Consider the following 15,000-nt stretch of genomic DNA (forward strand, 5'->3'; position numbering starts at 1 on the left):
ATTCCCCTGAGGAAAATTACCTGAAGGCGTCTGGTAACAACGGGTTCGTGAGCATGTGGCATCACTGCCGAGGTCCTCCTGCTCTGGCGGCTGCCAAGTGAAGGCGCCTCGTGTGTTGACCCTTCTCCCTCCCTTGTTTACAGATTTCTCGGAAAAAATAGGTAATATTCAGGTGCCCATTGGTACTCTCCGAAGTCTGGATGTATTAAATGCGGGATAAGGGCGTACATTTGGTAAATGAACCCTTGGTAATGTACTCACCGAGTGAACTTGGCTGCCAGTCCTTGGCATGTTCTGTGGCAAGGAGCCAAACACCACCTAAAGGTCGCTAAATGTTATCGTTCCCCGCAACGGTGAAATATGCTTTTCCCCTGAATATTCGTCTGCGCTGTTATTTCCACATAAACACCAGCCACCGACGGGCCAGCTGGATGAGCACTGCCCAAGCAAAAAGCGTAGGAGGAAGGCAGAGGCTGGCGTTAGGAAGTGGAAGCCAAGGCCGCGTGAAGGAATGCGGTGGACGTTCCCCGAGCCAGTGTTCGCTGGCGCGGGTTCCACTCGGCCCACTCGATTTTCGGAGTTATTCCTCAAGTCGAGTTATGTAATGAATATGGCACTAGGACCTCGTCGTGGTGACACGCGGCATCGCAGGCGCAAAGGGCACGCTTTCCCCCGGAGGAGCGATACCGAAGCAGAATAGCTCCTTCCTGAGGGTCGTTGTTGGGTGTATGCCTAGAGTTCCTTGGCGAAGAATGTCGGGAGGATTGTACTCGGTTGGTATTCTTACCAGGCGTTCGCTTGTGTTTATTAGTATACACCGCAAGGCGTTGAGCCTCTCCTTTCACCAAAGCAAACCGAAGGAAGCTCTAACCTGCTTTATATATCGGTCTCTCTGTTACATTCCAGCATCATATACACTTGTCGTCAGTATGAGCTTGCCTTGCATCCGAGTTTTGAGCCGGTAATCCTCGCCCATGGAGTGATCAGTGTAGCCAGAAGCGGAAGGTCGCACAGGCATTATTCACAGCCCAAAATTATCGTAAAGGCAGCAGACGGTCGCGCATATATGGCATCTGTGTGGGAGGGTCGTGTCTAAAATACTTGCGGGGTTACATCAGTCTGCTCCAGCGCCGAAAGGGAGGGAGGTTCTGAGTCTATGAGGCTGTGTTTAGCGGCCCGATGTATGACCTGGTGTGGGTGTAGCAGGAGTAATATGGCATGCCTGTTGTCTGCTGTTCATTGCAGCGGACGATAATCCGGTGCACAAGGTCGGCAAGAATCGAAATTCATAACACCAATATTCACTCTTTATTAAATCATGCAGAGCGATGGAATCAGCGAACTGAAGGTTCACAGTCCCTCCAATTCTCAGCTCACCAACCAGCCAATGTGTGAAGCGCCAGTTTCGACTCCTGTATGCGAAACACATGCCAGATCGAGAGAAGGGCCTGTGGTGCGGCTGCAAGAGTGGAGGCGGGCAGTTCACGTATGAACCATGCTTGAAAGAGGAAAATATTTATCACATTAATGTCATATGAATATTTCCAAAACAATTGATAACCTGCGTGTGTGTGTGTGAGTGTGCACACACACACACACACACACACACACACACACACACACACACACACACACACACACACACACACACACACATATATATATATATATACATATACAAACATATATGTGTGTATATATATATATATATATATATATATATATATATATATATATATATATATATATATATATATATGTGTGTGTGTGTGTGTGTGTGTGTGTGTGTGTGTGTGTGTGTATGTGTGTGTGTGTGTGTGTGTGTGTGTGTGTGTGTGTGTGTGTGTGTGACCCAAGAATTGAAATGAATGCGACGCATTCTCAGTCTCAAAGCCCCAACAAAATTCTACATTAATGCACTAAAGAAAAATCATAATAATAAGAAAAAGCAGAAGGAAAAAGAAACCGCACGACGCACGAAACGCGGTGGTGGCTTCGATCGAAATCATGTGCGCTTCGTCGATGACACATCACACAGATAAACCTCTAACAAATCTTAGATATCAAAGCGTTTTTTTTTAATGACATGTCAAAGCCTTCATGTTTTCTCCCTTAGTATTGATGGCCATGTCTCCCGAGTCGATGTGAAAGGAGATGAGGTACTGGGAACATGAACAACCCACGTTCAAGACATCCAAATACATATTCGTTTTATAGCGAAGGAGAAGACGAAAATCAGATAGTACTAGATTATTGGTACTGCTAGATGACTGTATGATTATTAACATCAATATTAGTTTGGCTCAGTAGGCAAAGGTGTTCGGGAGTCGAGGCTTTCTCGTGCCGTAAGATATAAATTATTATTATTATTATTATTATCAATATTATTATTATGATTATTACTATCTTCATTATCATTATTATTTTCTTATTATTATTATTATCATTATTATTATTATTATTATTATCATTATTATTATTATTATTATTATTATTATTATTATTATTATCATTATTATTATTATGATTATTACTATTATTATTATTATTATTGGTGTTTGTTGTTGTTATTATTATCATTGTTATTATTTTTATCATTATCATTATTATTGATATCACTATTATCATTATTTAGCATTATCATTATTATTATTGTTATTATTATTATTATTATTATTACTATCATTGTTATCATTATTGCTATTGCTGCTGTTATCATTATTTTTAATATAATCATTATCATCGTTATAATCATTATTGTTGTTGCTTTTGTTACTGTTGTTGCCGTTTGGTTATTTATATATTATTATTATATTATTATTATTATCATTATCATTATTATTATTATTATTATTATTATTATTATTATTATTATCATTATTATTATTACTATTATTATTATTATTATTACCATTATTATTATTATTATCATTATAATAATAATAATTTTAATAATAATAATAATAATAATAATAATAGTAATAATAATAATAAGAGTAATAATAATAATAATAATAATAATAATTATTATTATTATTATTGTTGTTATTATTATTATAATTATTATTATTATTATTATTATTATTATTACCATCATCATTATTATTATTATCATCATCATTATTATAATTGCTATCATTGTTGCTAGTATTATCATTACTATTATCATTATAACTCTCATTGTTATTGTTATTATTATCATCATCATTATTATCATTATTACAGATATAACTACACCGAATTTGCTTTAATGAAACCGAAAAAAATGCAATTGCGAACAAAAATTATAAAAGCTAAAATCACGATCTGTTGTCTACCCAGTCCCCCCCCCCCCCCCTGCCCGCCCGTCTCTTTGTACATATTTCTTATTGCATGATGAAAAAGAAGGGGGGGGGAGGGGGGGGGGGGGGGGAGGGGGGGAGGAAGTCCATAGTATTTTGTCGTATCTATTTCGCTAAATCATTATTCCTCTTCTGTGCCTCCTTCTGTTGCGAAGGGAATAAGAGGTTGCAGACTCAGGTTGTAATGCTTCATTCTTAATTATCATTATTTTGCAAGACCTTCTGTTTGTCTGTATGATTCTCTCTCTCTCTCTCTCTCTCTCTCTCTCTCTCTCTCTCTCTCTCTCTCTCTCTCCATCTCTCTCTCTCTCTCTTCATCTCTCTCTCTCTCTCTCCATCTCTCTCCATCTCTCTCTCTCTCTCTCCATCTCTCTCTCTCTCTCTCCATCTCTCTCTCTCTCCATCTCTCTCTCTCTCCTCTCTCTCTCTCCTCTATGTTTACCTACCTATTTCTTTACCATATTTCTGTCTACATATTTTATTGATCTCTCGCACTCTGTCTCAGAACTTGAAAGTAAAACTAAACCGTGACGGCGGGAGCTCTGACTGCCCAGGCATGCAGGCGTGGGAACGACAGACGTGAAATGTTTTCGGCTTTGGTTAACAACATTATATTTAGATGTTTACAACTTGGTACACACACACACAAACGCGCGCACACACGCACACATACGCACGCACGCATACGCACACACACACACACACACACACACACACACACACACACACACACACACACACACACACACACACACACACACACACACACACACACACACACACACACACACACACACTCACACACACACACACACACACACACACACACACACACTCACGCACACATACATACGCACACATACATACGCACACACATATGTGTAGATGTGTGTGTGTGTGTGTGTGTGTGTGTGTGTGTGTGTGTACATGCATATGTGTGTGTTGTTGTTATTATTATTATTATTATTATTATTATTATTATTATTATTATTATTATTATTATTATTATTATTATTATTATTATTATTATTATTATTATTATTATTATTATTATTACTATTATTATTATCATTATTATTTTTTTTATCATCATCATCATCATTTTTATTAAGTATTATTGCAATTGTTATTATTGCTACCATTATTACTGTTATTATCATCATTATGATTACCATTATCATTATCAGCTTTATCATTTTTTATAATTATTTTCATTCTTATAATTATTACAGTTATTGTTGGTGTTGTTTAGTTATTGTTATTGTTGTTGTTGTTGTGGTTGTTATTATTATTATTATTATTATTATTATTATTATTATTATTATTATTATTATTATTACTATCATTATTATTATTATTATTATTATTATTATTAATATCATTATTATTGTTATTATTATCATTATCATTATTATTATTATCATTATTATCCCCATTATCATCATCATCATCATCATCATCATCATCATCATCATCATCATCATCATCATCATCATCATCATCATCATCATCATCATCATCATCATCATCATCATCACCATTCTCACTACCATATTGTCGGCCGACGTGGTGCCGCAGGAAGGTCGGTCACCCAGCGAGAGATAGAATCCCACTCCAGGACCGAGGTTTAGGAAGGCCATCCACTCGGCGTAAACGACCTCTGCCACAACCAAAGTCCTTCGAAAGTAACGCTGCGTTTGTGACGTGAAATTCGTGACCCATCATTGTTATCATTATTGTCACTATATGATGATGATAAGGATGATGATGATGATGATGATGATGATGATGATGATGATGATGATGATGATGATGATGATGATGATGATGATGATGAGGAGGAGGAGGAGGAGGAGGGGGGGGGAGGAGGTGGTGGATGATTATCATCAATATTATTATTATTATTATTATTATTATTACTGTCACTATCATAATTATTATTATCATATTATTATTGTCATTATTATTATTATTACTACTACTTACTACTACTACTACTATTGTTACTATTATTATTAATATCATCATTACCGTTGCTTTTATTGTCATTATTATCACCCTCATCATCATCATCACCGGCATTATCGTCATCATAGTCATCCTTCCCACGATCATCATCATAATCCTCACCCTCAGCCTGATCCTCATCGTCGTCCGTTATATTGTTATCATCATTACTTTGGCTGTGGGGGGAATGGTAACGTGGCTTGGACTCACTGGCCGTCTTTTTTCTGCCATGGACAGACGTCTGCGTTCACATTTTCTTTATTTATTTACACCTGTTAACTCTACGCAAGTTTCCGCAAGTCACCCATGCAAACAAATGCGGCTGGACAGGCATGTAAACAAATCAAGTCAAATCCAGTGGAAATTTCACTTGCGATCCCCGTCAAGTTGCAGTCACTCTCCTCCGCCTTTGGAGTTGGGGAAGCTTACCCCCCCTCCCCCACTCCCACCCGGAGAACTGGTGTGGATGACAACGATTACCATTTCACTGTGTTTTGGTGTTGCCCTCCTCCCCTCGCCCCCCCGCCCCGTCCGTCTCCCAAAGCCCGTCTTGTGTGAGTAACCAAGAGTGCTAAGCTCAGGCGCCCCTTTCTCCTCACGCAGCAGAGAAGCCTAACAATGGGGCCAAAGAAAAGCGAGAAGCGAGGCGCCACCAAGAAGACCCATCGCAGCCTCAGCCCGCCCTTGCCCTACCTGTGGCCCGAGCTTGACAATACCAAAATGGAGCGCACTCATTCGAAGGGTTGGTACCGCGTGGACTTCGGGCCGCATCGTACCACGGAGACCTGGTACCTCCCCACGGTTAAGGATAAGCTTAGGTTCCTCATGGACAAGAGCGCTTCCGACCCCCACAAACCCCACCGGGCCAGCTCCATGCCGGCGCCCCCGGCGAGGCCCCGGAAAAAAGTGATCGACACCGAGTTCGAGCCGTACGCGTCCCCCAGGTTCTCCACGTACTACGCCTCGGCGGACAGCTCCGTCCCGCTGGTCTTTTACAGAACGGACCGGGCGACCTCGAGGAAGAGGCCGACCTCTTGGTCTTCGGAGGCGGTGCCTTACACGGCCCGCCTCAGGCTGACGGCGCCGACGTCGGCCATCTCCCGAATTCCCCGCACCAGGGCCCTCAGCCTCCCACCAGCCCGCATATCTTCCACCGCACGGAGCGTAAGTCTGTAAGAGCTCCGCCCACGCCCACCCTCCGCCCACCCAACGCCCGCACGCCCGCGCCCTGCACGTGTTGTTCCCCGGTCAGAACCAGACTCTTTCTTACTTACTCACACAAGCTTACTCACGCCAAAAATTGCTGGTGTTGTGTTGTGTGCCAGCGCCGCTCGCCCTCCCGCCCAAAAGCCTGAGCTAAATATCCTCTAAGGTATTGCTTGACATTAACGTCTGTAAAAAGAAAACTTTTTTTGTCTCATTCTCGGCCGTTTCCCGAAAACAGAAGGAGAATAAATGTAAGGGAAAAGGCAAAGGATTTATATGATAATGATAATTGAAAAAGTACCACCCTCTGCGTTTGCTTGGATCCCAGTTTTGTTGTTTGGTTTCCCCAGGTTTCTTTTTTCCCTTTCTTTCTTTCTTTCATATCCACACCAAAGTGATACTTCCTGTTACTATTAATAGAAAGGTTTGATCCAACTTTTGTGACTAATGTGAAATCTGATCATGGCCTTAACAGGAAGTCTGGCAAAAAGATAATAAATGAAAAAAAAAATCTTCTTTAAGGTTGAAAGTACAATTACATCGTGTGGGTATTTTTAACGTCTGGTGTAATGTGCTTTGCTATATTTGGTTCTTGGCAACGTAACCAAGAGGGAGGCTGTGAAAGGGAGAGAGGGGGATGGGAGGGATGAAGTAAAGGCGAACGAAAAGAAGAGATAAAGTTACAGAGACGGAGGCAGCGAGGAAGGGAAGGACAACAGGGGAGGGAAGGTAAAAAGAAGGACAATTCGAGAAAGCAGGAAGTAAGGAGAGAGAGAGAGAGAGAGAGAGAGAGAGAGAGAGAGAGAGAGAGAGAGAGAGAGAGAGAGAGAGAGAGAGAGAGAGAGAGAGAGAGAGAGAGAGAGAGAGAGAGAGAGAGAGATGGTAAAAGAAATATGATATTATGGGAATTCTGTATTCATGGTTAAATGAACCAACGTACTGTATGCACCAGTCTTTGCCTAAATATATACACATGGCCACGATGAACAACACAGCAACAAGAAATTAATGAAGCTTCCAAAATATTTTGTCCTAATTCTAATTAAATCACCTCGTTACGCTTATCGATCGGAAGTCCCATTCATTAAGCCAAAATAATGTAAAATATTTACATAGCACACTTTATATTTACACCCTTTTATTGGATATATGGAAAAATTGATTGACGATTGACGCCACGGACCGTACGAAAGCAAAATCTCGGATGCCAAATGAATTACAGGTTAAAATCTTTATTTTCTTTTTCTTTTCTCTTTGGTTCTTTTACTTTACTATCTAGTTCGTGTGCTGCATCCGCTCATTCTGCTTTCATTCTGTCTATTAATTCATTCACTGATTCTACGATGCACCGTTTAGGAATTTACGCAAAGGCCAATTTCAGTTGCCTGGGCATTAGAATTTATGTGAAATATACGTTGTCCTTTTTTTCTCCCGTGTACTGTGCTTTTTGTTAACTTTCTCCCTTGTCTTTTGTTTCTGACAAAGGTCAGGGTTGTTCACATTCCCTAGAAACCATAATGTTGTGTGTGTCCCAGTGGCAGATCAGGCTGCAAGAGAATATCAAATATATATTGCATGCACGAGATATCTCTAGAAATAATAATAATAACAATAAACAAACAAATCTTAAAAATCCCTTCCTCTTTACATAAATCATCCCTCTAACCTGTGTTTCAGAGAGCTGATCCTTTCCCCTTTTTTCTCCCCGCCATGTTTGTTTACATTAGGAGTCGTACTCGCCCTATACCTCGTCGTACAACACCTCCTCCTACACCCCCTTGGAGACCTCGGAGATCACGGAGACCCGCCGTAGCGTCTCCCCTATGAGGACGACCTCCTACAGACCCTCTGCCACGACCCAGCTCGTCCTTAACCGTGTGGCTCTGAGGCCGACGACTTTGCTCAGGGTAAGGCTCCCCCTCGACCAAGATGGCGGCGAAGACGTGTCCATGAATCTAGGGGCCGATTTCGTGTCCTCCTTCCTCTTTCTTTCTCTCCTCTTCTCTTCATCTCTCCTCTCTCTCCTCTCTCTCTCCTCTCTCTCTCTCTCTCCTCTCTCTCTCTCTCTCTCTCTCTCTCCTCTCTCTCTCTCCTCTCTCTCTCTCTCCTCTTCTCTCTCTCTCTTCTCTCTCTCTCTCTCTCTCTCTCTCTTCTCTCTCTCTCTCTCTCTCTCTCTCCTCTCTCTCTCTCTCTCTCTCTCTCTCTCTCTCTCTCTCTCTCTCTCTCTCCCTCCTCTCTCTCTCTCCTGCTTATCTTTCCGTTTTAGCGATGATTCATACTTGCGTTCTGTTTCCGGCTATATTTTGTTTCCGTATTTTCTGTTCCACGCATTTTCTTCGCTTGCGATTCTTGAAATTCATGTTATCTTATCGGCGTCGTTGTTTTTATGTTTATTTTTATAAATTATTTTTATGATTTTTTTTTATCATTCTTTATGTAAAGTTGTTTTATGTTCTTGATTTTTTTTTCTTCTTGGCCTGATGCTATTATATGTTTCTTTATTAAGTTACATTACAAGCTGGCTGTACTTACTGTACATTACACACTCCTACATCAACACACAGAAGCACTGACTAAACCAAAGCTTTCAACTTACATTTAATCCATAATATCTTTCGTCTGGCTTAGGTAAAGAAGCCATTGATCATTTAATTTCAACAAAGCCAACACCTGAAGCCGTTTGCGTAAGTCACTTTATCTCCTTGTCTTTGTGGCTTAAGCTGATTCATTGCAATGCTCTGTTATGCTAATTCAATGAGGGAAGCATCCGGTATAGGTTAATAAGCATTCAGTCACGTGTTGTCATGCTTTACTTAACCTACATCGTCTGGAATTGATAGCAGTTGCAGATGCTTTTCTTCATCTTCATCTTATTCTCATCGCTCGAATGCATCTTCAAATATGGATTCATTCAATAAGTGTGTGCAGTGATTTTGCAAGACACGCAATCGCTGGTCTAATTCATTTAATTCATCTACTTAATCTACTTCGCACATCCTTGCGTTGGATGGGCGTCCTTTTCATTCATCTTCCTACCTCTTTAACCGACGACGATGGCTAAATAAAAAATACTTGCATGCTCTTTAATTGCAAATAATAAAATCTCATGGAAGGCGAGGCATCCGTGGCAGGAAGCACGGAAGACGGAAAGTTGCCTGTGCTTTCCAGTTGCTTTTTCTTCTGGCCTGTGACAGCGAGCTCATGAACACTAAAGGAGAAATACAAGCTCCTCTCGATGTCCATTTATAAACGACGGTGGCGCCAGAGTCCTCATGGGAATCGGCAACTCCAACTTCTGCAGTTATGAATCTCTTAGGGTTTCTCTCTAAATCTCCATCTTCCTTTTCTTGAACTAGAATCTGATCTTAATAATTGCATTAGCTGTAGAATCAAGACAAACAAACAGCATTGGAACACGACTATGGCTGATGGTCGCGCGGAGGTTCTTGGTGTATTTTTAGTGTCGAGGACGTGCCAGAGCGTAAAGGCTGAAGGGGAGCTTGTATCACTAACCCGAATAAAACATTTGTCATTTAAGAGAATATAGTTACTTGTCACTGATGCTTTGACCAGTTTCACCATTTTTTTCTTCATGTGGCAAACTATTGTTCAGACGTACTCTCTTCTTTTTCTTCATTTCCTTCACCTCACTCTCATCTTGGTTCATCTTTGGTTCAGGAACCACCAGAAAGTACTCTCCATCTCCATCCACTATCAACTAGGATGATACTAAGGAGGATGGACAAAGATAGCGGGGTAAGCCGTCGCAATCGCATGTCACGCCGTGGCAAGGGATACATATGTCGAGGAAGGTCTTAAAGAGCAGTGTGTATGTGCTGAGCAGGGGTTAAGAGTGCAGGGTTATGAGTGCATCTGGTTAGTTCAGTGAACAGAAAAAAGCGATAAGGTTTAGTCGGGTATTAGAAGAAGCAAAATAGGCATAGGGTGATGAGCATGTTGTTTGAATTGTACAGAACAAAAAGAAAATCCGAAAAAAAATTAGTCTTGTGATTGCTAGGCCGGGAGAAGGGAACTTAAATATAACAGGAATAAAGACAAATTTACGGGAAACTATTGCAATCGTTAGGCTAAGACTCTCCAGAGATGAGAAAAGAAAAAAGATGAACCGTAAGGACGCTAATAGGATATAAGAATTAGGAATGCGTGTGAGTGTACCACATTGCCACAGCGTACAGCGATATGCGTCGGTTGCACAACTAAGCGCCTTGTAGTTACAATAGTTAGTGCTGCTTTGCGAACAAACGCTTCATAGTGTTGTAGGTAGATTATGTCGTTATTCAGATATAAGGCGTGACACTTATTAACACTATTAAAGAAAACGGTGATGTCCTAATTGGGTTTTAAATGCATTCCCGGACTTCTGTTGCGGCATGGCCAGCTTCGATCGCATGCTCTTAGGATTAAAACATATGCTTGGCATGCATGGCCTAACCCTCTGATTACAAAGGTACATCTAAAACGCTTTTAAGTGCTTTTCAGAAACTTTTTACCCTTTCTGCGCCTCAATTTTTTTCTTTTTCTTTTTCTTTTTTTCTGCTAAGTATTATTTTCGATTTTTTTCCTATTTAATTTTCTTTTTTTTTGTTTATTATCATCGTTTTAAATTTTAAAATTAATTTGTTTGCTTTTATCTCTTTGATTTTGTTTAATTGTTTCTAACCTTCTAATAACTCTTAACGTAAGCTTGCAACTTTTTTTTTTTTGTCAATTTCCATACATTGCCTTCAAAATCAAAATTCTATCAAATGTTTTGCAATATAGTCAACATACTCCATCACGCACTAATGAATTGCAAAAGAAAGAAGAAACAGTAAACCAATAACAAGAGACATAGAAAGCGCAGGTCCCCGACCGGTGCCCCGAGCGGCCTCCCCCCCCCCCCCCGCCGGACCTTGACCTGACCTCCCGATCGTCTTCCAGGGCTACCCTCCCATGGGCCCCCCACCCCCGCGCATGGCCCCCCGCAGCATGGGCCCCTACTACGACTACGACTACGGCTACGGAGGAGGCTACGGCGCGGGCTACGGCGGGGGCTACAGCGGCTACGGAGGGAGCTACGTCCCGCCGCCAAGGATGAGGTGAGTGGCGCGTCTCTCGGGCGGCACGCGCGCCCTCTCGCTCTCGGTCTCTGTGCATCTGTCGCTCTTTATCCATCTATCGTTATCTTTATATCCATCTCTATCTATCTATCTATCTTTATGTCTGTCTGTCTCTATCTATCTATCTATCTATCTATCTATCTATCTATCTATCTATATCTATATATAAATCATTCCCTCTCTCTCTCTCTCTCTCTCTCTCTCTCTCTCTCGCTCTCTCTCTCTCTCTCTCTCTCTCTCTCTCTCTCTCTCTCTCTCTCTCTCTCTCCTCTCTCTCTCTCTCTCTCTCTCTCTCTCTCTCTCTCTCTCTCTCTCTCTCTCTCTCTCTCTCTTTTCATTGCTACTGTTTTCTAGAAAAATACCCATAGTATGTTATGTTAGCATTCTAACTATTTCTATTTATTTAAAAATCAGATTTTTTGTATTGATTCATAGAGATAGGAGGAAAGGTAGTCTGATTAATCAGGTCTGCCAGAAGCTAATCAGCAATTAATTACCTCACTTGATCACCGGAAAAAGAAGGATTATTATATGGTAATTATCTCTTCACCCGTCCTTCTCCTCTCTTCCAATATCCCACTATCTCATCCCCCTCTCTCCCCTCGCCTTCTCTCTCTCTCTCTCTCTCTCTCTCTCTCTCTCTCTCTCTCTCTCTCTCTCTCTCTCTCTCTCTCTCTCTCTCTCTCTCTCTCTCTCTCTTCCTCTTTCTCTCTTGACCAACCACTTTCTCCTATTCCTTCCACCCACTATCTCCATCCTTACTCACCACCACTTTCAATTCTCCTGCACCAACTCTTCTCCAACCCACCACACGCCACCACTGCTTCCCCACCTTCACTTCTCCCTCACACCGCTCTCCACACCCCCACCTCCCTCTACCCCCCCACCTCCGTCACCCCCACCTACCTCCACCCCATTTCCCACCTCCCTTACCCCCCGTGCCTCCACCCCCCACCTCCATCACCCCCACCTACCTCCACCCCATCTCCCACCTCCCTCACCCCCCACCTCCCTTACCCCCGGTGCCTCCACCCCAACCCCCTACCTCCCTCACCCCCACCTGCCTGGACCCCACCCCCCGCCCGCAGCCGCTACGACAGCTACCTGGATGACGAGTTCTTGGAGCCGAGCACCTACGTCCCCCGCTATCGTCCTCGCCTGCATGACCACCTCGACGATGCCGACTTCCGCGAAAAGGTCAGTTCGGGTCAAAGATGATGCTCTCAGCCTCCTTTCTCCTCTTCCTTTTTTCTTTTTCTTTTTATCAACATAGGACTTAGACACACTTGGATGCATTTGACACAAGGCACACGACACATGTTTTGGGAGGTACACTTTGAACAAAGTTATTGACACACGGCACTTGAACGGAGATTACACAAGACATGTATGATACGTGTTTTACATGTTCTACATAAATTCGATCTGCATACACGCGCGCGCGCGCACACACACACACACACACAAACATACACACACACACACACACACACACACACACACATACACACACACACACACACACACACACACACACACACAAACATGAACACAAACATAATCACACATGAATACAGATTCAAACACACACACACACACGAAATTCACAAACATATAAATCTATTTCCTTCCGTGTTTCGTGTCATAAGAGCTAGAGACTTTAGACAGCATGTAGAAAAGATTAAATATGAATACTTTAGATGTCAGTTAGATATGTCTGATGTCATGTTCTTCAAAGTCTCGGCCTTTCTTACTATAGTTAAAGTCCACTTCAAATAAATAAAAGATCTTAGTCATATGTTTTTTATTGTTAACAAAAACAACAAAAAAATCCACTATTCCTGTGTTATTGTTCAATTCGTGTTAGTATATTTGTCAGCCACACAATGTCAGTCTCACGAACCAAAGAATATGTTTGTGGAATGTTCCTTCCTAAGAATTACATTCATAAGACGTTTCAGGAGTCCATTGGAGAACAGCTTGCCCTCCCCCTCCCCCCACGCAGTGAAAAAGAAAACAGATATATACATGCAATTCTAATTCTAAAGTGCCCCCTACATAAAATAAAGGATTCCCCCTCCCCCATTTTCTAAAAAAAAAAAAAAAATCATCTAGCCTCTAAAAAAAGGGAGAGAATTCCTTCAAGAGTGATACTCCCCCTCCCCCCTGCCCACCCAAAAAAGCCTCTTCAAGAGTGCCCCCCCCCCCAAAAAAAAAAAAAAAAAAAAAAAACAGCAGCCTTACTAAGCTTACTTTCCGTCCTCCTCCCCCGCCCTCGCGCCTCGACAGATCACCACCACCCCACAGGGCACCACCGCAACCACCACCATCACCCCTAGGGCTGTCGACACCTCCGTCCGGGGCTATACTCCTGGTGTGAGTCGCTATTTCGGTCTCGTTCTCGCCTCGAGGACTTTGGCTGCGAGACATGGGTTGGCTTTGCGTCGTAGTGTCATTGCCTTGTGATTGCTGTTATTGTATTATTATTGTTATTATAGCATAAATAATAATAATGATAATAATAGTAATAATTGTTGATATTAATATTATCCTTATCATTATCAATTATTATCATTATTATCAATATTATTATAGTTGTTGATGTTATTACTGTTGCCTTCACCCTTCTGTCATTATATTTATTTTTCGTTATATAATATTACAGTTACAGTTTACTTGATTTAATCTCGGAATTGGCATTCGATAATCACTGTTTCTTTATCTATTATTTGTTTATCTACCTATCTATCTATTCATCTATCTATGTATCTATCAGTCTGTTTATTCATGCATTCATTCGTCAGTTCACTTATTCAATATTGGCTTAAATAGATATCTTGATTTTTTTCAAGTATCTCTTCACCGCTAGTCATTATTACTGTTATTTATCGTATTTGTTTACTTTTGCATCTGTTTGCTGGTAAGCTCATCAGGTGATGGTAATGGTAATGGTAATCGTACTGGTGTAGGGTAATAGTAATGGTAAGCCAACCTGTCTCACTACCAATGATCTTCATTTGTCAAGTAAATTCATGTAGTTATAAAATACATTATTTAAATTAAAAAGAAAACATTAGAATTTCAAATAAATAAAAATTCTGATCAGAAAAACTGCATATATATTTTTAAATAATCACAGTTCCAAATTAAACATAAAAAGGCCCTTTGGGTATAGAGTACCCTCTAGCAAGCACACAGCCAAAAGGGGCAAAGGTACAGATAAAGGCCAAAAGTCAAGCCACACATTTCTAGTGTGGCTTGACAACGACCCCCATCCCCCGTCCCGCACCCCCACCCCCACCCCATGCATTTTAAAAACGGCATTT

At 41.3% G+C, this 15,000-nt stretch overlaps 1 protein-coding gene across 33 annotated transcripts in view; it reads left to right on the plus strand.

Annotated features, from left to right (window-relative positions):
- LOC119575143 (uncharacterized abhydrolase domain-containing protein DDB_G0269086-like) overlaps positions 1 to 15,000 on the plus strand; it is a 75,132-nt gene that overhangs the window by 23,239 nt on the left and 36,893 nt on the right. For 21 of the 33 annotated variants that reach the window (XM_037922579.1, XM_037922597.1, XM_037922589.1 and 18 more), the window contains 4 exons: positions 5,952 to 6,512; positions 11,496 to 11,653; positions 12,763 to 12,871; positions 13,964 to 14,050. In XM_037922579.1, the coding sequence (XP_037778507.1) occupies positions 5,952 to 6,512; positions 11,496 to 11,653; positions 12,763 to 12,871; positions 13,964 to 14,050 (915 nt within the window). Of the gene's footprint in view, positions 1 to 5,951; positions 6,513 to 8,281; positions 8,462 to 10,232; positions 10,311 to 11,495; positions 11,654 to 12,762; positions 12,872 to 13,963; positions 14,051 to 15,000 lie in introns of all 33 variants that reach the window. The other 12 variants (XM_037922601.1, XM_037922587.1, XM_037922608.1 and 9 more) reach the window with 6 other exon arrangements.

The sequence above is a fragment of the Penaeus monodon genome, chromosome 7 (genome assembly GCF_015228065.2).
Source record: "Penaeus monodon isolate SGIC_2016 chromosome 7, NSTDA_Pmon_1, whole genome shotgun sequence".
Classification (NCBI taxonomy): Eukaryota; Metazoa; Arthropoda; class Malacostraca; order Decapoda; family Penaeidae; genus Penaeus; species Penaeus monodon.